Source organism: Octodon degus, unplaced genomic scaffold (assembly GCF_000260255.1).
Source record: "Octodon degus isolate 3935 unplaced genomic scaffold, OctDeg1.0 scaffold00038, whole genome shotgun sequence".
In the NCBI taxonomy this organism is placed as follows: Eukaryota; Metazoa; Chordata; class Mammalia; order Rodentia; family Octodontidae; genus Octodon; species Octodon degus.
Window position 1 is genome coordinate 14,658,426 of NW_004524614.1, and position 27,953 is coordinate 14,686,378.

The 27,953-nt window shown below is 36.5% G+C and overlaps 1 protein-coding gene across 1 annotated transcript in view; it reads right to left on the reverse strand.

Moving 5' to 3' along the window:
* Positions 1–11,538: 11,538 nt before the first annotated feature.
* Positions 11,539–27,953, reverse strand: part of Sohlh2 (spermatogenesis and oogenesis specific basic helix-loop-helix 2) — a 90,401-nt gene continuing 73,986 nt past the window's right edge. Inside the window, exons 11-12 of the mRNA XM_023715065.1 lie at positions 14,556–14,614; positions 11,539–11,611 (exon numbers count right to left, since the gene is read on the reverse strand). Coding sequence (XP_023570833.1) covers positions 14,573–14,614 — 42 coding nt within the window. The 3' untranslated portion in view covers positions 11,539–11,611; positions 14,556–14,572. The remainder of the gene's footprint in view (positions 11,612–14,555; positions 14,615–27,953) is intronic.

Below are 27,953 nucleotides of genomic sequence, written 5' to 3' on the forward strand. Positions count from 1 at the left end.
AAAAAGACTGGGGACCTACCTTAGCTGACAAGGTGGTACAATGCAAGCCACAACATGCTGAGGATTGGACAAATAGAAAAAGAAAATCCAATAGCCAAAGTTACACCAGTCATATGAAAAGCTACTTATGTGTGAATAGGTTTTTCAGACTAGCTTAAGCAAGAGGGAACTTTGATTATCCTGACAGGAAAAATAACATAAGGCCCTACAGCTTAAAATACTCAAGAAGAAATGTTGGATGAAAGAACTTAATATGAACAACAACAAAAAACCTTCACAAGCAAATGTGTAGATGAATAGATTTTTAATTAAGAGTATTAAAATGGCATAGACAATGCAGAGTAATGATATATTATATTACATTATCTATTAAAATATTATGAAGTAAAGAGATAAACTATAAGTCAACACAAGTTATATACTGACAAGGATTAATGTCTCATTTATAAACTAAATATTAAAGCAGTGGCCAGGGAGATAACTCAGTAGAATAAGTGCCTGCCTGGCAAATGTAGGGTCCTGAGTTCTATCCCCCATACCACAAAAAAAAAAAAAAAAAAAAAAATTAAAGCAACAATTCAGTATGAAAATAGGCAAAAAGTTTACAACAGGTACTTCACAAAGGAGTGGACATTATCCATGAACATGAACCAGGGTGCAATCTCCTTAATAAGGAATCTTGAATAAAAAATCACAAGATACCATTTCACATGTATCACAATACTGGCAACGAACAAGCCTGACAATATAAAATATGATGATGTTTTGAAGAAATCAGAAATCTTAGTGTGTTAGAATTATGTGCCTTAATAAGCACTTTGTACAACTATTTGGTATTATTTAGTAAAATGGAAGATAAACATACTGTATATATCAGCATGCCCTCTTCAAAGTATGAGTCACAGGAAAACTCGTGTGTTTATATGCTCCAAAAGTTAAGTACAACAATGTTCCTAGCAACACTATTTATAAAAAAAACATTAAATATAAATAATCCAAGTGTACATAACAGTAAAATGAATAAATTACATGCGATACATTTTTATACTTCTAAGTTATACGCTGCAGTGACAATAAATGAACTACAGCAATTTATTTTTATTTAAATCAATCTCACAAAAATATGCTGGGCAGAAAAGCGAACAATTAGTTTAACTTGTACATATTTAGTAAAATAACCTTTATGTTTTGATTTGGTTGACTGATAAGTATTCAGTAAATAAAAACTGCATAAACACACTGGGCTGACATTACATGTTTCTATCTTTAAATGCACTCAGAAGTACAGTAACAGAATGGACTGCATTATACTGTGAAGTTTTCTTGGGTAGTTACTGATCTTCCTCAATTTTGTTTACACAATGTTTAGCACAGATATTATACATAACAGGTATTTCATTAGCCTGAGCTCTTCCACAGAACAGACTAAAACGAAGTATGAGTGTCACTGTTCTCTGGACAGTGACCCGAGGACTCAAGATAGAAGGGGAAAATCTGAAAATCTAGTATAAGAATACTGCATCGGGGCCGGGGAGATGGCTCAGTGGAGTAAGCGCTTCCCTGCAAGCACAAGGGCCTGAGTTCAATCCCCAGTTCCACCAAAAAATTAAAAATAAAAAAATAAGAAAAAGAATACTGCATCAAGATGGCCAATACAACTGGTAGGGCTGTGTCCTTTTGAATCACTGGAGAAGGCTTATGAAACATCTTCAGAAGTATTTATCCAGTAGCTTCCATTTCCTGTTTGTCAAAGACATTCAGGGCTTTAATTTTCCTTAAGTCGGCTACACCTGGCAGAGTGCAGATTCTCTCTGGTGATCAATTCCCAGAGTCAGCAAAACTTAAAGGCGGGATGTACAAAGGGCAGTACAGGGCTACAGGATAAATCCTGAGAGTACCTGGCTGACCTTATCAGATACAAAAGTTGTATTTCTTGTTATTTAGGTCTTGCTATATCTTGGTCTTAACCATCCAGCAGAAAAGTATAAAAATGAGATATATAAAATAAATCCATATTAATACGATGAGCTGTAAAAGGCTCAAGTCAATAACTCCTGAGGATAACCCACTAATATAGACTGCTAGACAGTATTAGATTGTTTAGTTGAATTCAAACACCTATAGTATTTAGATGCCAATAGAATATTCACCTCTGACAGGACAAAAAAAAAAAAAAAAAAGGATACAAAGATCATTTTGTATTTATATATACAAAATAGGATAGGTTTACAGCTACTTTCGCTTAATTCAATAAGAGGTGCACTAACAGTGTTTGGACAGAATATCCTGTCTGCTTCTTGTGCTACGGATAACCACTGAGAAGATAACAATGTTCAATGTATTGATTATCAAAACTGTCCTATTAATCAGCTGTGAAACTGTCTCATTCATATTTATTTCTCAATAAAAAAATAAAAAACAATGAAGGTGATAGAGGTAAAGAAAAAATATGTACACAAAAAATCAAATAACAATGCACAGTACAGACTTTAATAGAAAAAAAAAAAAAAAACTTCAAGGCAGGAAGAGAAAACAAACTCCTAGACCTGGTGCTTCCAAGAAGAAGGCCAAAGCTTTCTTGTAATTGATTGGCAAGGAACTAGCCAAAAGATAAAAAAATGAAATAGAATTAAGATTTACTGAGGTGTTAACATATGACAGCCACTTTGTAGATATTTTTTAATTTAATCCTCATAACAATTTTTTCCTTGTCTTTTTAAAATTTATTAAGAGTATAATAATTGATAAGACATTAGGATTCTATATTACAGAATACTGTATTACATTGTTGTCCTCGATGTAGTCGCTTAGATCTCAGATATCAGCATACAGTTAGTCAAGGTGAAAATTCTAAACATTAACTACTATTTTGAAAACCATGAATGGAAATTATGAGTATAATTATCTCAGCCAACCTGTATATAATATACTTGTATGTCTTTCCCTCCTTTTTTTCCTATCTTTTCTCCTTAATTTTTTTTTTTGTGTGTATTTTAGGGAAGGGTCTACAGGGTATTCAGGGTCTCACTACTAGATCGGACTAGTAGTGATCTGCTTGTTTACATCCTCCCAAGAGCTGGGATTACAGGCACATGCCCCCATGCCTAGTCTCAATTGTTGTCTCAGTGCACCCCAGGGACAGGGCTGGCACAGCAGGCCCAAGGATCAAACCCCTGCCCCCGCCCCTGCTTGCAGGCACTTTAATCCACTGAGCTATTTGGCTGGCCCTTTCATTATTTAATTCTTAAGTTCAGTTTCTTTCCATTTTACTACATCTATTACAACTTTCAGCTTTTATTTATTCTTTCAGGTTCTTACACTAGGAAGACAATATGATATTTACACATGTGTGTCTGATTTATTTCACTTATGAGTACATCCTCTAGTTGCATCCACTTACCTATAAAGGATTCAAGTTCGTCTTTCTTTATAGCTGAGTAGTACAGCATTGTATAGAAATGCTACATCTTTATCATACATTCCTCAAGTTATGGGCATTTTGGTTGTTCCCAAGATTTGGCTATAACAAATTGTGTTGCTATCATTATGGGTGCATATATATTACTATGGTATAATGTTTTTAATTCTTTTGGGAAAATAAAGGGGAAAAGCTGGATTGAATGGGATTTCCAGTCCTAGTTTTGTGAAAAGTCTCCACACTGATTTCTATAGTGGTTGCACCAGTCTATAATCCCACCAGCAGTGAAGAAAGGCTCCTTTTTTTCCCCACAGCCTCTCGCTAGTTGATTTCTTTATGATAGCCATTCTTTCTGGGGTGAGATGGTATTGCAATGTTGTTTTAATTTGCATTCCTCTAATGGCCAGTGCTGTGGAACATTTTTTCACAAATTTGCCATTTGTATTTCTTCCTGTGGGAAGTGTGTATTCATCTCACATGCTCATGTTTGGATTGGGTCTTTAAATTTTGGAGGCCAAATTTTTTTTAGTTCTTTATATAATTTAGATAGAAGACCTTTGCATGAATGATTGCTGGTTATGATGTTTTCCCAATTTGTGGGTTGTCTTTTCACTCTGTTGATCTCTTTTGACATGCAGAAACTTCTCAGTAAGATGAGATTCCAATTGTTGATTTTTTGTAGTATTTCCTGTGCAGTTTGGTTTTTGTTCATTAACTGTCACTTACTCTTATGTTTTCAAGATTTCTACCTACTTTCCCTTCCAGGAGATTCAATGTTTCTGTTTTAATGTTTAGATCTTTAATCCATTCTGACTGTAGTTTATGCATGGAGATACACCCAGGTCTAGTTTTAATTTTCGGCATGTGGAGAGCAAGTTTTTCCAGTACCATTTGTGAAAGAGGCTATTTTTCTGCTATTGAACACATTTGCCCCCTTTGTCAAGGAGAAGATGGCCAAGTGAGTTTGTAGTTATATTTGCATCTTCTAATCTGTTCCATTGATCCTCAGGCCTGTTTTTTTTGCCAGTACCATGATGATTTTTGTAACAATAGCTTTGCAGTATAATTTCAAGTCAGGAATTATAATTCTTCATAAAATTTTTAACATAGTACTTTTAGCTCCACTTTATTTATAAAGAAAATTATAGGAAAAATAACTTTCCAAAAATTTCAAAAAGTGACAAAGGATAGGAAACCAGTATGTCTCAAAATCTTGAACACTTTCTACCATACCATTAAGCCTACATTATTGAATTACTGACAGTGCCTAGGGAGCAAATTATCAGGAAAGATGAATATAAAGCAAGAGGGTGTGGAAAATAAAAAATAATATACTCAGTATTACTATAACATGATGTAATTCATAGTTGAAATATAAGTAAATATGTCAAGAGAACTGGTACTATAATGTCTTTTATGTTTGTAAAGAAATATTACCGAAGTGTAGAAATCAAATCATTCTTTATTTCTTTTTCTAAATACTGGCAGTTGTTCAAATTATGTAACTAATATACCATTAACAATGGGCCTGGTAATTAAAAATGTTAAATTTGGAACTTGATCCCTTAAATCACCCAGCAGTCAGCTATGCACAGTATCTTGGTGCCATCTTTTTTTCTTGATACAGCTGCTAGTAGGGTGTCAAATAATTGACAAAATAACTGGCATTACTAACCAGTTTTCCAAATTAAAACCCAAAAGAAGTGAAAAAAAGGTAATAAGAGTCAGAGTGGAGCTCAATGAAATATGAATCAAAAAACAACAAAGTCAATGAAAACAAGACTTAATTTGAAAGCAATGAAAATGGTAAACTTAGAAAAACTCATGTGAAAAGGGGAGCACAAATTATTCGTAGGAGAAATGTAAAAAGTGACATTACTACTGGTTCTACAGGCACTAAAACAATAAGAAGGGCCTATTATGAACAACTTTATGCAACCTCCATGGCTCACTCAAAAAGAAATTATTCAAATTCCTCTTTATTTAAAAACTGAATTTTTACTTTAAAAAGCTTTCCTACAAAGAGAACACCATGCTTAGATAGCTTCATTGATGATTTATGCTAAATAATTAAAGTATATAAACTCATACAAAATTGCAGAAAATTAAATGGAAGGGAATATTTCCTGAAGGCCATTATAGGGGACAGCATTACTCTACTATCAAAACCTGAAAAAAAAATTTAAACTATAGACCAACTCATTCATGAAGACAGATTCAAATTTTCTACATAAAAATTTCAAGAGATAAAATCCACAATAATTCAAGATTATATATCATGATTTACTGAATTGAGGTAGGACACACCCAAAGAATATAAGATTGATTTAACAACTGTGTTAGAAAACGTAAAAGCCATATGATCACTTAATAGACCCACAAAAGTACTAATGAATTCCAACATCTATCTTTCACGCTGGATATGTCTCAGCATATGAGTAATAGAGAAGAACTTGATATGTAAAAGAACATCTTACAGAAATGTACACCTAATATACATAACAGTGGAAGATTAAATATTTTCATTTATAACCAGGAACATGATAAAAATGTTGATTCTGGCAGCTTTTATTCAACACTGTTCTAGAGAATTAGCTAATTCACAGAAGGTAATATAGTAGACTAGTAATGCAAAATAAAAATAAATTAAATACTGATATTTCAAACATATTTAAATCTCAGAAAAACCGAGTCAAAAAAACTGGGTAAAAAAAGAGTAACTACTACATAAATCCATTTGTATAAACTAGAAAATACAAACTATACCTTATTGTTAGGATGGAACTGATGCTCTCTTGCAACTTTCATATACAATCTAGATGAACTTCAAGATTCATGCCTTTTTTAGGATAAAAACAAATTACTCAAAAGACATAAAATTTTTCTTAAAATGAAAGCCAGGCCAGATGTTTCCCCCAGGGTCTCTATAACAAGGACCCTATGGGGGAAAAAAACCAAATATCTTAAATATTTCTGGCAGAAGCAGCAATAAATGCTCTGTGATTTCACATTATTCTACATATATGAAGTCCTGGATCCAAAGCACAATTCAGACTGAGCAGATCTGCAGGAAACAAGAATAATGATTGGAATCTAAAGATCCCACTAGCTGCCAACTCAGCTAGAACCAGAGGTGACTTAGGGATGTTTCATGTATATAGAATAGAGCTGGGTTTTGTTTAAAGAGCCAATTTGAAAATAATTTTATAATAATCAGGGCAAATATTTGTGAGGCAGAATGTGATGTTTTAGTCATGTATACCTAATCATCAATTTAGGTATTCACAACCTCATATATTAACCATTTCTTTGTAGAGAAAACATTCAAAGTACTTTAAAAAAATATTCCCTGTAACACTGTCAAGCCTAGCCAACCTATTGTACAATAGAACACCCAAAATTTATTCCACCTAGATAACTGCAACTTTGTACCTGTTCACCAATCTTTTCTTATCCTCCCCTTGTTCCTGTCCTCCCCAGTGTCTGGTAATATTCTATTCTCCACCTCTATGAGATTAGCTTCTTTAGGTTCCATATGGAAATCATGTAGTATTTGTCTTTTTGTACCTACCTAATTTCAGTTAGCATACTGTCTTCTAGGTTCAGACATGTTGCTACGCAGGATTTCATTCTTTTTCATGGCTGCACAGAATTAAATTATGCATCTATATTGACAGCTCACATTTTATCCTGTTTGTCCCTTGAAGAGTATTCAGATTGATTCCACATCCTGGCTATTGTGAACCATGTTGCAACAAACCTGAGAGTACAATGGTTCTTCTTTGACACTGAAAATCATTTTCTTCTGAAAGGTGTGTTAAATCAACTGAAAGTTGTATGTCTGATTTGTTTGGTCTCAAGTCCATCATATGGCTTTGTACGTATTATATTTATTTTGCTTTTTATTTTATTTGGTACCTTATTTTCCTTTCAAAACATGTTTTAATGTTTAGACTTTTATTTTTATTCTAGTGGCAGTTTTACATTTTGATATAGTTCTGTGAATATTTTCTCTAACATTATCATTTTGTCAATTTATATAAAATTATAGTATTTTTTCTCATTTCCACTTCTTTCATTTTAACTGCATCATTTTTTCTTTATGAAACCTATTACCTTGATGCATTATTCCTTCACCCACGTCTCTTATCTTTGTATTAATATTAGTTCTATATTTAAGTATATTAAATTTCCATTATCTTTTGCCAAAGCTGTATTTCGTTTGAATACACTCACCCCAACAGACTCCTCCAAAAATATGTTTTATTTGAGGGGCTGCAGATTCAAAACTTCTTTAAAATAATATCCGGAGGACGTTTAGCAGAATTTTGAAAAATTCCTGTCTTGTTTTTTCCTTCCATGAGTTTCTTAGAAACAATCTTGTTCCAGTACTGCCTTCCTTGGTTTCTATTCATGAGAAATCCAATGCCAGTCTGATTCTCTTAACTTTTACAGTGAATGTGACCTTTTTACCTGCAGGCCCTGAGGGATTTTCTTCGTTTTTCTTGGATATGTATCACAGATGATTTTTTCAGGTTGCATTCTGGGTGCCTGGTCATTCCCTTTAGTAAATAAAGTGAAATTTTCTCTTATTTGCAGACAGTTCCTTCCACTTAAGTCGTAAATACTAATTCCATTCAATTATTGTGCTACTCTTTCAGAAACTATTACATATGAATTGGACTTTTGTGCCTGGTGGCTACTTCGTACATTTCTGCTGACCCATTCTACTGTTTTTGGCCTCATTTCATTTTTATTATTGGTTTTGGAGGAAGAATGTTCATTACTTTAGATTTTTTTTATCCTCTTTTCTTTTTAATAATACCTTTGCTAGAGTTTACTTTTTTTCTTTTTTATCCCTAGAGATCTTCTAGACAGGGTCCTTGTCCTTCTCTATGTTTGCAGGAAGCTACAAATTTTCCTCTTCTGTTCTTCTCACTTTTGGCCTTATATATCTCCCATTCACCCCAGTATGAATTCTCCCATTCATACTGGTTTCCCTTTAATAGCTCAATGCACACGTGCTCTCTGGCAGTTACACTGATTCTGGAGAGTTCTCCAGAGGATGTCTTTACATATTTTGGCTTGGTCTATGTGTAGAGTCCTGACAGTGAGTAGAGATCGGGAGATCAACAGCCTCAGCCTGCCAACATATGCCTCAGACTCCCAATTTAGTCCAAGAACATGTTGGAGTCCATTAAAAATCTGATTCTGTGTAAGAGGCTTCATATTTAGTGAAATAATATCCAAACTGAAAAATGAAGTAAGAGCTTTAAGTCTGCCTAAGTATGCACATACTAGTCCCTTCCAAATTTCAAATAACAAATTCTGACTACAAATACGAATTAAGCCTTTGTAGTGTCTGTCACAGATATGATCCATGCAAATCCCAGGTTGTATTAGTTGTAAAATTTTAGAAAATTTAAGCAAACTTCTCTGAATCTTGACTTATTTTTGTTAAATGCAACTCAAAACACTTCTCTCATAATTTTTGTAAGCACCACATTGAAAAATACATGCAAAATGAAATGTAATTAACAAAGTATCTAGCACATGAGGGTCTGCTATTATTTACTATTATTATTACTGTATTTCCAGTGAATGTAGTTGAACCCTGTTCCTTTGACTTTATTAATTATAAAAGCAGCTTTCCTTGTTGAGCTCCTGTAGGTAACATTTGTGGTTTATAAGTGTGATTTTGTATTTCTGTTATTTATTTGTAATAACTTGAAAGTTAGAAGCAGCCTAATTTTACAAATGAAGAAACTAAAGTTTGGGCTGGCCAGATAGCTCAGCAGACTAAAGTGCCTGCTTAGGCAGAGTGCAGAGGCTGGGGTTCGATCCCTGGTGTGTCGTACTGGCCCTGCCCCGGGGGCACGCTGAGACGGTCAATTGAGACTGAGTATGGTGGCACACACCTGTAATCCTAAGTGCTTGGGAGGCTGAACACAGGAGAATCGCTATAAGTCTGATGTAGGTAGTGAAAACCTGTCTTAAAATATATAAAATAACAACAACAACTAAAGTTTATAGTTTAAATCACTTGTCCTAGGTTATATGTCTACTTAGTGATAACAGAATGCTCATAACAAGATTTATTTGACTCTAAAGACTATAACAAGGGCTGGCAAGATAGCTCAGGGGACTAAGCATCTGCTTAGGCAAGTACAGGGACAAGAGTTCCATCCCCCAGCACCACATACCATGCTGGCCCCGCCCCTGGGTGTGCTGGGCATGGTGGTACACCCCTGTAATCCCAGAGGTGGGGAGGTTGAAAACAAGAGGATCACTATAAGTCCAAGCTGCATAGTGAGACCCAGTACCAAATACATTTTTTTTAAAAAATCGATAATATAATGTCTGAAGTTTTTTTTTTTTCTTTTAGTACTGGGGATTGAACTTGGGACCCTGCACTTGCCAGGCAGCTGCTTACGCCACTAAGCTATATCCCCAACCCCAATAGTGTCTTAACTTTAATAGAGAACCTTTTCACTCACTGCTGCCTCCTCATTCCTATAGCACTAATATTCAGCAACATACAATGCTGCAGAAGTTTTATTTCATTTTATTCATTTTCTGAGTTTTGGCCTTAATTCTCCAGCAGAAGTATAGTGTATCCTTTAAAAGATGTAATTATTTTGGAGTTTGTTAATTTGTTTTTAACCTCATTCTATTAATTCTTCTAAAACAGTACTAGATTCAAGTCCTCAATAAATGCTTATCACGTGATAAAAATCAATTTGAATGGTTTATGCTTATTTCAAGGAAGAAACAGTTGCTGATTTATCCATCTGTTTCAAATCCTTTATGTCCAAATAAACATGTTTTAAAAGCCCAAGACAAACATTATAAAGGGAATATGAGAAATGCAAAAGAATTTTAATCAAAAAAAATCAAAATATGAGAAACATCATACTTATTTGTTTTTCTAAATTTTTAAAAACAACTTTGAGTTATTTGAGTTTAAAGTTTGCAGAATCAACTAAGTACACGGATTTGGGAAGAAAATTTTCTGTTAATTGATAAGTATTTTTCTTATAAATCCCACGAAGGCTTGAACTATGCCAAGACAAACGACTGACTGTTCATTCCCCTGTCACCTGACACTGTGCTCCAGAGCTTTCTCTCAGGATCAAATCACATTCTGCATCAATACCCACACTCCCACATAATCACAAGGTTCTGTGACCAAAGCACCACAGCAGTGCAACAAATCATTACCTCTTAATATATAATAGATGCACAGATTTAAAAACATAAGCCCTGGCTTGGCAAGGTAACATATGCTTATGATCACATGAGAATGAGGCAGGAAAAATTAAGATTTCAAGGTCATGTAGGAAAACATAGTATGACTGTCTGAAAACAAAATTAAAAATAAACTCAAGGAATGCTAGTCATCTATAGAGAACAGGCTTTTGTCAGTAAGTTCATTAACAAACTTTTATTCAAATAACAGCAACTGGGCTAACTGATGAGGGCACAAAGGCCAAAGATGTGGTTCCTGCTCTCAGGAGACAAACAGGTCAAGTGCGGTGACAATTATACACAGCATGATTTAGAAATGTATAGCATACAGGGGGCACAGATGGAAGAATGTTGAAGTCTAGGTGGTGAATTATAAAAGGCTTTTTCAACAAGATTACACGAGTTACTTTTAGAAAAAAAAATAGTATTGAAATGAGAAAGGTAGCCTGCACATGACTGCAACTTATGTCAGGTCTCCTTGCCCACTGACCTCTGGTGCCCAGGTGTTTCAGGAGACCTGAGTGCTGTTTACCACTCATTCCATTTCTATATGCTCCAAACAACCTGCCTAACATCATCTCTCCTATTTCATGCTTCATTTCTTTCAAGGTCCTTTTTGCTCCAATGTTTCCTGTGGCCTTTACTCTGTCTCATGGGATAATCTCATAAGAAATTGACAATGAAAGGCTGTACTTCCAAGGATCACTTCTATAATATGTAGAAATTGACAATGATACTTCAATTCTTCAAAAGCCAATTTAAATTTTACCTGTTTCAGGAAGCAATCTAAAGCTACTGAGAAAGGAAGAAAATGGCCTTGTAAGAATTCAAGTGCAAAGTCAAAATGCTGATTATGATGTGTCATGTTGGATGATGCTGGTCTTGAAGGAATACTTCTCTCCTTCGTCTTTGATTCTGTGACTCCAGAGCCGGTAACACATCACCCTACAGTACAGGATGAAATGGCTGTAAGCATTCATAAAATGCAACTATCATTGAATCAGATCAGATAAACAGACTTTTTGTGCCTTAGTCTGTCTTGTATAAAATAAAAATAACTTGTCTCTTTCTTACAAAGAATGAGCAAGCTATTCTATCCCTGAAATCTAAGGTAGAAACAGCCATGTCATAGAATCTTAGTAAATTTATGCTGAATGAATAAAGAAGCTAATTTCTGAGAAATCTTAAGTGAGGCACTATATCTAAGGCCTTTAGAACTCAAAAAAAAAAAAAATACCTACAGCTCTAATGAAAATTAGCCTTCACAGTAACTTATCTTTCAATGAAACATTCCTAGTTTTTTTCTTTTTATTTTGTATTTAGTATACAGTCTACAGGGTGTACAGGGTCTCACTATGTAGATTGGACTTGTGATTCTTCTGTTTTCAGACTCCCAAGAGCTGAGATTACAGGTGCGCAAGCATACCCAATCTCAATAGCCCTCTCAGAGGTCTCTGGGGGTGGGGCCAGCACAGTACACCAGGGATTGAACCTCAGCCACTGTGCTCTGCCTAAGCAGGCGTTTTATTCCACTGAGCTATCTGGCTGGCCTGAAACATTCCTAGTTTTAAGGTTGTGTTTTACTGATATTATCCCTTAAGAAGAAACATTTAAGAAGTAAAGGGCTCTACTGGGATGAAACACATTGAAGAGAATGTAACCCTAATCCTTTTCAGAGAGCTTGTATCATTTCTAACTCCGGAATGAGCATGAACTTGAAAAGCATGAGCTTTACATGTATAACAAAAACATCCATTTACTAGATGTACATCCTACTATATTTCAGAACACAAAAATAAGTTGTTTTTTTTTTTTTTTTTAATGTATTTGGTTGTTAAAGGGTCTCACTACACAGCTAGGATTCGTGGTGATCCTCCTTCTTTCAGCCTCCCCAGCCTTGGGATTACAGGCATGAGCCACCATACCCAGGCTCTGGCTGGCTCAGCCCACCCTGAGGTCTGGGCTGGCAGAGCACATGGTGCCGGGGATCGAACTGTGGTCCCTGTGCTTGCCTAAGCTTGCCTAAGCAGGCACTTTAGTCTGCTGGGCTATCTCACTGGCCCAATTACATTCTGTTTTTTTAAAGAAAAAATATGGTTTATATTTTCTCCTTAGAAACTGGCCCAAAGTCATCATAAATTATCCTGGAGTGCTACGACAAACAAGGAACTTCCAAAGTATCTAAAGTGACTTAATTTATCCATAGGGATTTTGTATATGATATATTTGGTATACAGATTGCACCAACTATTGGCAAAGAAAAATGCTTTGGGTTAGAAATTATATATCTATATCTATATCTATATCTATATCTATATCTATATCTATCTATCTATCTATATCCATCCTAACCTTACACCACACATAGAAGTAAATCCAAGATATAGTAAAAAGCCAAATGTGAAGTGCAAACATTAGATTCATTTTAAAGTTTAAAATTGGGGTAAAATTAATGATTTTGAAGTTGAGGCTAGCTTAAATCACAAAAAATACAATGCATAAGGGAAAACACTGATGTATTTTAATACCTAAAATTCTTTTTTGTCTATAGCATAGGACACCATAAGTGAAATTAAAAAGCCAAATGAATGGAAGAAATGTGCAGTAAAGTGGTACTGTGAGAGCTAAATTATATAAAATATTCATAAAAATCAAACTAAAGTCAAACATTTCTTTTTTAAAAGATTTTATTTTAATCATTTATTTATTCATTTGTTTTGTTTGTTTGGTACAGGGTCTCACTATGCAGGTCAGACTCATAGTGATCCTCCTGCCTTAGCCTCATCAGCACTGGGATTATAGGCATGCACCACCACACCCAGTTTTGGTGGCCAGCACAGTGTGCCCAGAGTTCTGGGGCCAGCACAGCAGGCAGTACCTGGAATCAAACCTGAGTCCTTGCGCTTGCCAAGCAGGCACTTAAACTGCTAAGCTGTCTCACCAGGCCCCAAAGCCAAACATTTCAATAGAAAAGCCAATTCTCGGAAGAAACACAAATTTCCAAAAAATATATAAAAGTACGCTCAGCCAAAACAAAAAATTGAAGACAACAGTAACAGTGAGATACTACCTAGTTTATATCAGCACAGTGATACAAGGAATGACTGTCTCCCACAGTGTTGACGATGATGAAGCAGAATAGAAACATACACATGATAAATGGGAATGAAGTGATCACTGCTTAGAGGGCAACATGGCAGCGGAACCATGTATGACAGAGGTGGCCATGATTCATTGCTTCTTGCATCTGTACACCCTGATATAGTTTCATGCATCTTCTCATCGGAAGATAGAGTCTGTTTCCTACTTTCTTCTGACTCACTTTCCATTTTATTATTTTTACTAACAGAATGCAACAGAAAAGTTGTGTCAAGGCAGGAAAGATATGGTGAAGGTTTAAATTTTTAAAACACTTGATAGCAAAAGATACACTGAGAAGAATAATTGGGTAAGTATTCTCAAATAAGAGTATTCTGAGTATTCCGATGGAAACTGATCCAATGTCTTTTATTGTAGTATTTCTTTAAATTTAAACACTGACCACATATTTTGATCATATCACGATGATCAACTGTTTGTAGCAACTTAGTTGAAGTAAAAAAAAAAACAAAACAAAACAGATCTGGTCCCATGCGACATTTAGCTCTTCCCCGAAGTCAAGTCATCATAGAAGGTAAACAGTTTTGAATTGATTCTGGATGTTGAGGCAGCGCAAGTGAAGATACTCAATGAAAGACAACTTCTAGAGCTGCGTCAGAATAGTGTCAGAAATGATGGGATGAGCATGTTCTAAGATGCGTGTGGGTCGTATATTTTGCTAACGGTGATATGTCTTTTATTGTAATAAATTTTTAAAAATTTAAATATTCAGGGTATTTTTTTATCTGACCTTGTACTTGCACTGTATCACTTGTTCTCTTGCTTCCTGTAACTGCCTTGAGCACAGACCTGTTAAAGACAGAAAGGAAGGCCACATGAAACAGACAAACTGTACGCCATCTCAGCACAGGAGATCTAAAGCCAGAAAGCTAAGGGCACCACACAGCAGGAGCAGAAGTAACTACACAGAGTAAATCCTGTAGCCCAGTGGCAAATCCTTCACGCCCACAGATCTCACGTCCCTCAGAAGCCCACCTGTGGACACTAAAGCCACGCCTCACGTCAGCATCACATCGGGCTCCCATGTCAATGCGGGACCGTAACACCTCCCAGGAGCCCTCTTGCTATAACTAATTAAAAAGTCTTTTAGTACACTTTCAAAAAGTTCCTAAATTAGTTATTTTTTGTTGATTTTTTAAATACTTCCACCAGGTCTGGTATTCACATAAGAAAAATCTTCCCTTAAAATACCCATTTCTGAGTATTGATTCTTCTATGGCTTTTCTGGGAAATTCTTCGTTTAACTTAAAAATAAATGGGTAAATAAAATAAAATCCACTGCTGAGAAAAGAACCTAATTTACTAATATTTGTGTTAATATTTTCAAACTATCACAAAATATTTCCTAACACTGGAATTAAGTAAGAAAATTTACACAAATTTATTTCTAAAGGTAAAATTCTAAGGTTGGTAACAAAAGGAGGTAGATTACAAGACTATAAAGTTTTCACTTTTCAATCCAACAACCTAAGTGCTGGTAACGTTTTCTTTCTTTTTTTTTTTTAGGGAATCCACCTGTTTATAGCCTCCCAAGAGCTGGGATTATAGGCGCGTACCACCCCACCCAGTGTATGGTAATGTTTTCAAATGAAGACAAAATAAGCATTATGACAAAAGTAGCTGCCATTTATTATGATGCGTTAAGAACGGTAAGGACAACACACATTATCTCAATGTTTCAGCCATCCTAAAACATAAATATGGTTCTCCGTTTTACAGACAATGCCACTGGGATATAAGGAGATTAAATCGCTTATCCATGGTCACAGAGCCAATACATAGTGAATCTTGGCTTGAAGTAGGAGTCCAAAATGTCATGCTCCTAGCCACTATACTCTGCATTAAAAAGAACATGCAAACCAAACCATTATAATAATCACTAAAACTCACGAGTCCTTTGTCATATATTATCTTACTTGACTCCCATGTAGCCCCTACAACTCCCAACTTACAGAGAGCATTTTAAGGCTCATACCAGGAAAGTATGTATTTCCAAAGTCACAAAGTTTGCACGCAGCACAGCTGGGACTTGGGGTCCAGCCTTTAGGTCCCAAATTCCCTGTCTCTTCCATGAGGACAAATTGCTATATACTTTTTGTTGTAAAATAAGATTCAATCTATGAGATTGAATACTCCTAGAGCATTAGAAAAGGTGACAATGAGTACAAAGATTTCTCCTTGAGCCTTGGCTGGAACAAGCAGTTGTGGGAGCCACTTTTTGGGAACTGCTTTAGAGGGAGCCCAGACTTCTCTGATAGAGGAGGAGTCCAGACCTTTCTAATGGAGGAGGGCCAGTACCAGGCTCCAAGGTTCCTGAAATTAATGAAAGGATCAAATGAGATGGGAAAAAATGGATACCACTCTGGAAATGAAAAAGGACAGGTGAAATACCCAACCCAGTTCTTAAAGTATTCTTCCCTCAGGGCAGAGGGGTGAGGGCCAGTTTAATTACTAAGAAAGGGATTGACCCAGAGTAACAGCAGGGACTAAGCATAGAGCACAAAGGGCTCAAAGTAGCCAAATTCATTCTAAAGATGGTCTGACCTGGGGAACTCGAGTTCAATGTCTAATCCACATGGTACAAATGTTACCAAAACTGATAGCCAGAAAATTGGTCAAAATAATTTTCCCTTACATTGAAAGTACATCTTCACATAGTCTTGGTGCTGAAACTTGCATGAGAAACTGTCTTAATTTTTGGAGTCTGATGGATATTCAGAAAATCACAAGTGCCCTCAGCCATGACACTTACCCTCTATCATTACATCTGAGACTAGCACCACTGGAAGGTGGCAGAAAAAGATGTAAGCACCTCCCTGGGAATACTGTTACAGAATTAGGACACCTTTCCCCAGCACAAGAGTAACAGCATCTTTGGTTTCTAGATGCAAATGCAGCTTGTGAAGAGCATTTCCAGGCGTGGCTCACAGGTTGACCACAAAGCTATGTTACATGTCTGCTGTGTGGGTATTGGGGACAACTGCTAACTCACCGGCCACCTCCTACAGAGGCAGCAGAAGCAAGCTAGGCTCAGAGCTCAGCTGTCAAACGTAGTGTCAGAGGTCAGCATGGGGTCTCCCCAGGGCCAGGGCCAGAAGAAGCGGCCGGTGACAGGTGCAGACTGGCCATCCGTGAGCAGTCCTCTGCATGTATTACTGGGAAGCAGGTGTGGGGTGCACTACACAGTGACAAGAACGGAGGGAGGTGCCTTCCCATGTCCCCAAATAGCAACCGCCACGCTTTCCTAGCGTCCACTCCACCAGGGCCTCTTCAGGCGTCCTTCTTCCTCAGAACCAGGCTCATCAGACTCCACAACAGCTGCTGAGCCCCACTGATGATACAAAAGGCCTGAATGAACACAATGAGAAATGCCTAATTCCAAGCTGGAATTCATAGCAAGCAAGATTTCCACTGCATGATTAAATTTGGTGACTATAAATATACCCAGCCTCATAAATAAATAGCTCTAGGGGTTTAAACTGTCAGTATGACTTTCCACTTCTTTGCCTCCACCTAACTTTACACCTACCTATGTTTTGAAGTGAGAAAAAGACCATCAATGAATATCCTATATTTTCTGTTTTCTTTGTCATCAATGCAATTGGCTTCATTTTTGAGCTTTCCTGAGAAATTTACTGTAATTAAGTGTTTCTGGAACTCAGAATGGAAAATAATATCCATATAATTGGAGTTTGAGTAAAAAACAAGTTATAAGAATATTATTTTTGTTTAAAATGAATTTAAATTCAAAATGTCCCCACAATACTATTTCTTTGAAAAAAATGCTAGGCATAGTCCCAGCACTTTGAAGGCTGAGGTAGAAAGATTACTAAGAGACTGAAGCCAGCCTGGACTACATACAGAGTTCAAGGCTCGCCTGTACTACATAGTGAGGCGCTGTCCCAGATCAATCAATCAATCAATCAATCAATCAATCAATCATGTAAAAGTCTGTAATAGAAAGGCATTCATATTCTGAAAATGATAAAAAAAAAAAACTCAACATATTTCTGATAGAAAAACCTTTCTTAGGTCTTCTAGAACTTTTGCAGTTTGATATCGACAGTTCACACATAAGCAGTGATTGCTGAAGCAGGGTCCAGTAACCAAGGTGGCCACTTTAAGTTAAGATCTCTATGAGCTGGAAGGAAATAAGTTAGCCAAGCTAAGTTCTACAGGAAAACAGTTCACGTAGAGAGAACTGCAAATACAAGGTTCCTATGGGAGGCTTTTTTAAGGAACACTGAGATTGCAACTGAGCTCAAGAGGGGAAGAGCTGTGAGAAATGAATGATAGGCGTTAGGCTGCCCTACATGTCAAGGTCATGGCAAGTCTCGTGACTCACGGTAAAGATTTTGATCTTCAGTGAATGAGATGAGAAGCCAAAGCAGGCTTGCAAAGACATGGCATAATCAGATTTAAATATTAAAAAGACCATTGTAGTTAATAAGTAAAGAAAAATACATAGGGTCAAGAATGGATGAAAGGGACAGCCTCCTGGCTGTTACACTAACCCAGGTGAGAGATCCTGGGAGGTGGACTAGGGTGTGCTGAGTAGAGTTGGTTATGAAGGGGTAGGTTCTCACAGTATCTTGAAACTGAAGGGGACAGAAATTGATCAGTTGGATGGAGAATATGAGAGTAAGACAGAAGCAAGGATGACTCAGAGATTTCTGGCTTGTAAACAAATGGATCTGCCATTTACTAAAAGGAAGGGAGAGGAATCCTGAGGGAAAACTGATCAAGAGCAGCTTTTGTCCTGTTTTATTCCATAGCCTTTTCTTTAGCCCAGAGTCTTTCCTTGCAGTATTTTAAATGGCCCCTAAACTCCATGTAGAGCTGTTTCTCCTTTGAACAGATATGGATCTTTCTCTAAAATATCTCATTTCATAATTGTTCTGAATACTCTTTATATTCTAGTTACACATAAAAATTGTCAAATAGTTTGTAGAAGGTGGTATCATAAAACATTAGAATGACTCTTTATCTTGAAATCCAGCCACTGAAAAATCACTGCTGTCACCCTGTTTTCTATGCAGAAAGAGAAGAGGCCTTGAAGTCTCTCGAGGCAAGAAATTTGTGCCCCTGCTGAAGTCATGCTGAAAATAGAGGCCTCAAGACATTTGCTTCAAAACACGAAGACATCCCTACCCTCTCCTCATCCCATTACCTGGTATTCAGGTCACATCCAGCACTTGCTTGTCCAAATAGTGAAAGTGAGCACTGTGAAGTGTCAAGTAAGATAGGCTTGAAAATTACATATTTTTTAAAAAAACATATTGGAGTAAAGTAAAATGTATCCCTATATTATTGACAATTTCTCTTGCCTTCTAGAAAAACAATGAGATGGAACTGTTGCTCAAGTGCTGGGAATTTTGCAGGACCTTGGGCATCATCATGAGAGTGACTACTCCAGTGAATGACATCTACCCATTTACGACTCAGGAAAAAAAGATTGAGGGCTGCTTGCTTAGCTAGCCCAAAACAGCACTGTAGAGAGACTTATAAGAGATAGAGGACATCATCCTTCCCTTTGCCAAGCTTACAGTTTTGTTAAGGACTCCAGATATAAAGAAAGGCTAATTTAATGCTAGTGTTTTCTACACCATGCATTTTATAGACTTGCCATATTTATTTTCCCTGATTAATCTTCTTTCTTGTTATCTTCCTCCCCACCTCATCTCACACCCAGCAGCATTAGCTGTCATCAAAGGTATTGATTTCTGCCTGGAGCAGGCAGGAAGTGGAACAACAGTCTGAGAAAGAGGCAGAAGCAGCTGCTCACCCAGAGGGATTTGTGGACAGGAATCTATTGTTGGTCTCAGATAGGAACAACAACATTCACTGACAACAATAACAGTAACAGCTAACACATGATGCCAGCCTCATCATCTTATTTAGTTTTCCCACAACCGTGCAAGGGAGGTTCTACTAACTCATTTTCACAGGTTAAGAAACAGGGATATGGTCACTCACTAGTACACAATGTAGGCTAGACTTCAACTTATGATGCCTGACTAAATTCTTGTCCAAATCACTTACTTTTGTCAAAAGATGAAGAAAAAGCAGTTATCTCCAGAAGGTTGATAAAAACACAGTAAACTGTGCCTTGAAAAATGTCAATAACGTACAAGAGGTTGGTTACCCTGACAAGTCTATACTGGGTATAGAAGACTGGTAGGGGTGTAATAGAGAACTTAGAACAAGTTGAAATACTTTAAGAGTAAAATAAAAGACTGTAGGAAATAGGGAGATAAATTTTGTAGATACACAAAGGGATCTAGGGATGGAAGGAAAGAGGGGAGGAGAGGAAAATTAAAAGGACAAAACTGCAATATGAGTATGTGCCAGGGCCCAGAACGGATGTCTTTACTACGTACCATGCCATGCAGTACTAATAAAAGTGCCTACATCCTTTCCCAGTGTGCAGTTTGCTTCTTGCTTGTTCTGTTTAAAATGTTGGTATGTAGCACATGCACAGATGCCTAGTTGACCGATTTAAGTAAATGTGGTATATACATGTGCTCTACTATAAAATTTTTAAATGAAAAAAACAAAAACAAGATGCCGGCGAGATAGCTCAGTGGAATAAGCACTTGGCCTGGCAAGCGCAAGGACCTGAGTTCAATCCCCGGTTCCGTAAAACAAACAAACAAACAAACAAACAAACAAACCTAGTTTTGCTCCAAAGGAGAATGTCCTTTCAAAGGTATTACTAGCTGAAACAAAGGAAGCTAAAACACAATGCCCAGAGAGATGCCTTAGCAATCGACTTTGACTAGTAAGCAAATTTGGTCATATTAGAACTGACTCTTAATTTTTTGATGTTGATTTCATACAAAGCAGCTAGGCATCCCCACAAAATACCCATCAGTACCACTGCCCTGGATAAGGTACAGAATGGGACAGTGCAGTGGCCCTGGCCTTGTCTGTCACATGCCAAGATTGGAAATTAATTGACTTGTATCCCTGTTTCCCACCTGGAATGCTACAAAAACCAACAACCAACCAAATAAGTGAATTTGAGAGAAACAGCTGGGAATTCTAAGGACCAAGAAAAACTGTGCAGTCCTAGATGAAAATGGAACCGTATCTAGTCTTTGGTTTTATCCAGTCATGTAAAAATACTTGTCACCAAGGAAACACATCCTTGTGATGCCTCAAGTGCTAAGAATAACAAGGGTGAATGTAAACAGTGCTGCGAATCCTCACGGCTAGATCGTACGTTACTGTATTTCCAGTTATTTATGTTCAGGCAATCCTAGCGTTTACAATGAAGATCAATCACTTTGGATGAATTATTACTATCCTATTCCTCCCCCTTATGACTAAAATTATTCTTGTTGCTGGCCTGAAATATACTGTTTAAAGCATTACTTTTAAGATCCCAGATTTCAAATATTGAAGCCTCTATTTATTCTCAGCCATAAATTATCCTATTTTAATTTTGAAAACTACAGTTGTTTCCAAAGGCTATTTTTGTTGTGAAGGTGTTAATTATTCTGAGCCTAAATTGTGATAGCTGGCTGGCCTAATTATTGCAGGTCCAACACTGAACTTGGTTCATGATTGCTTTGATTTAGCTTTACTGAGGGACTGACCTAAAATGCCTTTCATAAACTCAGAGATTGTGCCTCAGCCGTCCGACAGCCTTCTAACAGGAGCAGCTTTCATCGTCATCTGTGCCCTCCAACACAGCGGCAGCCAAGTGAACCTCCAAGTGCAAAGATAGAACCATGTCAGTCCTCCTTGTTAAAACTGTCCAAGGGCTTCCGTACTCTCAGCAAAAGATGTGAAAGGCCTTCCCTGACTGGGGCCCTCCACGATCCAGCCCCTCTCATAGCAACTTGAATAAACCTCGTAAATACAGTATGGGGCAAAAAACACACAGATGTTCTTGCACAGGTACCACACAAACAAAAACACATACAAAGAACACAGGAATATCCTAAAACAACTTCCAGGGCAGGGCGCAGCACAGCACAGCAGCACAGTGCCTGCTTGGCAGGCACAGGCTATGAGCTTGATTCCCAGTACCAATATGTAAAAATAAAAATAAATTCAACAATAGGCAAAATAATGTATTATATGAAAACTAATACTAGTCATCTTTGGCAGGGACAAAGTGTTAGGAACTGAAAGGAAAAACTAGGTTTCTGGAGTGTTGACAGTGTTCTTTTTCTTTTTGAATAATGAAGTTTATTGGTACATTTTAGATATTCATAATAATATTCATCATAGGGAATTTGTACCTGTACATATCTTTTTTTCCCCCATTTTCCTTCCTCTCAGTTCAAACTCTCTTCCCCTTCTTTACGAAAGTTTTATTTCTATTTTTTCACTTTTCATTTATTTTTCCCTTGCTTCCTGTCTGTGTCCCCACTCTCTGGTTGTTCCCATTCCCATTTGAATTTTTTTTTCCTATTTCACAACATCTACTATATTATGTTGGTTCATTTTCACTTTCAGTTTCTCACACCAGAGAAAATATATAATATTTACATGTTGTTCTGTTTTACTTCAATTAGGAGTATGGTCTTGGCTAGGCATGGTAGTGCATGCCTATAATCAGTATGAATTTGAGGTCAGTCTGGGCTCTAAAGTGAGTTCAAGGACCACCTGAACTACTCTGTGAAACCCTATCTCAAAAAGACAAAAAAAAATTATTTTAAGGTGCAGCAATTTACCTAAAATTGTCTCAAATTTATCCTTCTTTGTAGTACTTTATTGTATAAAAACTCCTTATCTTCTTTATTGATTCATTGGTTGATGGGCTTCTGGGATGTTGAGAAGATTTAGCTATTACAAACTGTGTTGCTATAAGCATGGATGGATATATATATATATATATATATATATCGATATATAGATAGATATATACATATAGATACAGACATATATCTCACTGAGGTATAATGCATTTCATTCTTTTGAGAAGATACCAAAAATGGGAGTAGCTGAGTCAAATGGAACCTCTAGTTTTCCTTTTCTTGAGGAATCTCCACGCTGATTTCCACAGTGATTACATCAGACTACACTCAACACCAGCTGTGAAGAAAGGTTCTTTTTTCCACAAAGATCCACTACTGGTTGACTTCTTGGGGACAGCCATTCTTACTGGAGTGAGGTGAATCTCAGTGTTGTTTTAATTTGCATTTCTTGAACGACCAATGATGCTAAACATTTTTGCATATATTTATTTGTCATTTGTATTTCTTCATCTGAGAAGGATCTATTCATTTTAGCTGCCCTTTTTTTAATTGGGTCTTTAAAGCTAAGGGTCTGATTTTTTTGAGTTCTTTACATATCCTATTTTTTTATTTCAATAATTCTATTGAGAAAGAAGTAGCAATGAGACAGTTTTAAAACAGGTTAGCAGTACAGTTACAATTAATACACCGCATATTGTTATCTTTGTAGTAGTTATTCCTAGTATGAGATGCAGACATAGCTTGTCTAGATACTATTAGTTCAAAACCTTATTATACTGAGAAAGTAGTGTATATTTATGCTATTTTCTATATATAGATTTATACATGTTTTTCCACTACAAAATGGTCCTTCATTTATATTCCCTTTTTTGTTTACTTTTGTCAGAGATGTGTATTCCAATGCCATTTATACATTGTAAGTGCATGAATTCAGCAGAGTAATCCAAAATAGTCCAGTAGTCTATAATAGTAGTGGGTTATCCACAAGATACTTCATCTAAGGAACAACTGACTGAAATTTCCCTCTGTGGGTTATCTCAACTCTGTTGATTTCTTTTGTTGTGCAAAAGTTTTTACTAAGAGCAGATCCCAATTGTTTTATGTAATGTTTCCCATGAGATCAGGGTTTTGTCCATAGTCTTTGCCTACACCTATGTCTTGAAGAGTTCTACCTATTCTATCGTCTAGCAGATTTAGTGTGTCTGTTTTAATATTTTTAAAGAATACAAAATAGTAAAAAGAAAAGCATTAGAAATGATACAAAATTTCACTAAACAAAGTAATAGGAATTCAACAATGGTTGCTGTACTGCATGAAGTTATCTTCAAATTGGTTGTTTAGGTTACCAGATATAAACACACACAAGTGGTTTAAATAAAGCAAAACAACCAATAAGGTATAAGAAATTTTAAAAAAGTATTAAGCATTAACTGCTCCTTTCAAAAGACCAGCAGAAACTGGCAGTACAACTGTCCAAATTAGCTTGCCCATATATTCATAAATACATCTTTTCCCTCCTTTTGTCCTTTTCCTAATCCTGTTTTAGTATTTAAATCTATGATTTTTTTTCTATGATTCACTTTTAATTTAGTGCATGGTGAAAGATATGGAACATGGAAAGCCAGTTTTTCAGCACCATTTATTAAAGAGGCCATCTTTCCTCTCGTGAATGGGTTTGGTACCTTTGTCAAATAGAAGGTGGCTGTTTTTGTTTGGAGCCATGTCTGCATATTCTGACCCACGCTACTGATTACAGGGTCTGTGTTTTGACAGTACCACACTTTTTTTTTTTTTAAAAATCACAGTAGCTTTAAACTGTAAATCAGGGTTTATGATGCCCTGCCTTGCCTTTGTTGCTCAGAATTGTCTTTGCTATTCTAGGCCTCTTGGTTCCAAATGAATTTTAGAATTTTTTTCTCTAATTCTGTGAGGTATTCTAATATCTTGCTGGAATTACATTAAATCTGTATGACAATTTGGGAAATATGGCCATTTTCACTATATTGGTTCTTCCTATCCAACAATAAGGCATATTTTTCCACTTTCTGATGTTCTTTTTCAGAGTACTACAGTCTTCAATGTAAAGGTCTTTTACTTCATTAGACTGATTCCTAAGTATCGCATTTTGGGGGGTGCTATTGTGAAAGGTATGGTGTCTCTAATTTCTCTCCCAGAGAGTTTGTGAACAGGAATGCTACTGATTTTTTTTTTTTTTTTGCTATTGATTTTTGAATGCTGACTTTGTATCCAGCTTTATGACTTAATTTAGTTATTAAATCTAAAAGGCTTCTGTGGGGTTTTGGGGGTCTTCTACATAGAATATCATATCATATACAAATAATGATAATTTAACTTCTTTTCCTGTCATTAATGTCCTTTCCTTTCTCTTTTCTAATTGCTAAAGCTAATGTTTCCAGAACTACATTGAATAGTAGTAATGATAGTGGACATATTTGTCTTCTTCCTGATTTTAGAGTGAAGCCTATCAGTTTTTGACCACTTAATGATATTGGCTATTGTTTTGTCATAGATGGCTTTGACTAGATTCAGATTAAAATATCTCCCAATCTTCTGTAGGATTTATAAAGCCTAGCTCATAGAACATGTTTAAGTAAATGCAAAGTAATTCAAATTATCCCATGCATGTTATCAGAGACCATGTGCAATGAAATTGGAAATCAATGGCAAAAAAACCCTCCAAAACTACACAAACATGGAAAATTAAAAACACCTTCCTGGACAATCAGAAGATCATGGTGAAGAAATTAGACATTTTATACAGTGTTCTATTTCTTGTCCTGGATGTTGAGTTCTATATTTAAGATGTGTGCACCTTCCAAGAGGTTCCTTACACTACAGGAAAAATGGCTACCAGAGAGTTCATGGGACATGAGGAAATAATGCAAGGAAGCATAAAACAACTCTCTCTAGCAGCTTTTCTCAGAGCTTTCTTCTTTGAGGTGAAACAGGTGCTAGAAAGAAATGAGTTAAAACCAAAAGAGGGATTTTTTTTTTTCCTAATGGGAGTTGATTAGCAAATTTACTGTGCTGTGAAATTGATCTTATGTACAGGGAGTACCCAGTATTCAAGAAGTAGAGGGAATAATTGTTCCAGGAATGTTGAGTAGTGAGGAGAAGCTGACCTCAAGGTAACAGTGGAGGGTGGTCCTGGAGAGATACAGAACACATTCTGCTGAGCATGACGGAATTGCCAAGGAAACTTTTGGGTGCATGGTGGATGAGATCAGCTCTGAAAAAATGTTAAGAACTACAGTGATGGGAAAGTGGCATGAGAAGCTTTGGACTTCTGGTGGCAAACCAATTAAACAGCAAAAAAAGACTGATGGGACCAGGACCACGGTCTTTCAGGGGAGCATGAGCCGTCTTTCCTCTTAGCCTTCACTTTTAGCTGATGGTGGTGAGGAGGCTGTGTTGTGGTGGAGGGAAAATCAAAGGCTCTCTGTGTGGCCGCACCACCTCTGGAGCAGGAAGAAATCTTGATCTCCTAATGAGTTCTTAGATAGGAACTATGGAATTAAGAGTACCAATGCACATTTAATGTCTTGATAGATGTCACCGAATAATATACACCTGTTCTCATATAATTATTTTTCTTATATTGCTTCATAAAATGTTATCTGTGACCTTTGCCCATTTTTCTCTATGGTTGCCTGTCTTTTCCTTATTGATTTGAAGAATTCTTTGCATATTAGGGAAATAAGCTATTTGACAACCATATTTATTGAAAGTACATGTGTGGACTTTTAATCACATTGATCTAGATTTCATTATAATTTTTTTAAAAGAAATCATCCAAGTTTATAAAATTGAGTATCTGTTTTCTTTCAGGATTCTATAGTTTTGTTCCTTAACTACCTAAGTCTATAGTATATCAGGAATTAATTTTGTTAGATTGAATGTGAATATAATTTATTTCCACTTTTGTCTTCCAGATAGCCAGCCAGTGTTCCCATGGCAGTTTTAGGATTACTTTACTTTCTCCTAGCATACTTACAATGCTAACTCTATCCTCTCCAGTTTGAAAAGTGCTTATGATTCAGCTCAAGAGGCAGACTCATCTGGATCTAGGCAGACTCCATCAGTCTAAGGACTTTTCCCTTTTTCTTCTCAGCACATCTCAGCACTTACTCCATTGTTCCGAACTCTGAATCTTAGGTTCATGAATCTGAGTTTCTTACTACGTTTCTGTGTCTTTAACACATTAAGCACAGTTCTACTTGGACTACTGACTAGAAACAGACTAGTGTTCAGCAAATAATTAGGCTCCCTTTGTACAGCTGTTATAAAAATAAAAATTTATTATATTAGAAACAAATTAGGGATCTCCTGGGTGGTTTTGGCAACAAAATTTACTCTTGAGGCCTTGTAACCCAGTACTCTTTTATGCCATGGCATGTTTTCTCTCTTTCTGCCCTTAAGTTCTTTCAACAGATCCACCATGAGCCCCAGATAAAACTACAGGAGCAGAATGTTTGCACAAAGTGAAACTGTTATGAAGGAAAAATCTAAGTAAGCTGTCTATCTTTACTTGCTCTTAATTGACTTAAAATATCACTAATTCTGGAAGCCACACAGATGGGCAATGCATTAATTTCTCATTAGCTTTCCTATAAAAAATAATAACTCTGATGAGTGAGCTACAGTAAGTTACCTAAGTTAATTATCATGAACCAAAAAGGTGCTTCTGCTGAAAACATTGATTGTTCAGTCTGCAGATGTCTAGTAGTTGACTGGAACAGAATGAAAAGGCTTGGTATTTCTGTCTTCATATTGTCTGGTCCCCTTTGTTGTTAGAACCTTTGGATCAGATCTTATGCAGCTCTGCATGTAGACCTCTAGATTGCCCATCAGAACTGGCATGTGCCTTTACCACCCCATTAGTAGGCTCTTTCAGTAGCCCAAGTGCCTAAAAGTCATAAGCCTTATTTTGAGATCTGACAGAGCCTCAAGGCCAGGACATTTGTACCAGATGATGGTGCCAGCCACAAAGACAACTCAACAGTTCTAAGGACAAGTTGATCATGACTGCCTGGTCCTAGTGGTCTGAATCTTACACAAGGAGGAAAACAGTTTGAAAGTACTTGCCTGGCCATACAAAATTACTGAACTTTAGCCCCTCCACCTAGAACAATAAAAGCTTGCTTCTCCCTTTGTTTGGAGAGTAGACTGTTCTGTCAGGGATGTCTCCCTTTAGTTGAAGCTCCACCTCTCTTTAGCTAAAGCTACAATTAAAGTCTTGCCAGTATGTGTTTGCAATACTTGGCTCAGTCTTTTTTCCACTGATTCCATGCCAAAAGATCCCACCTCCAGTAACAAGACTTTGAAATCCCCTGGAAATGGTAAATCTTTGCAAATACTGACCCAAGTTATACCCTGCCTTAAGATCCTCACCCATC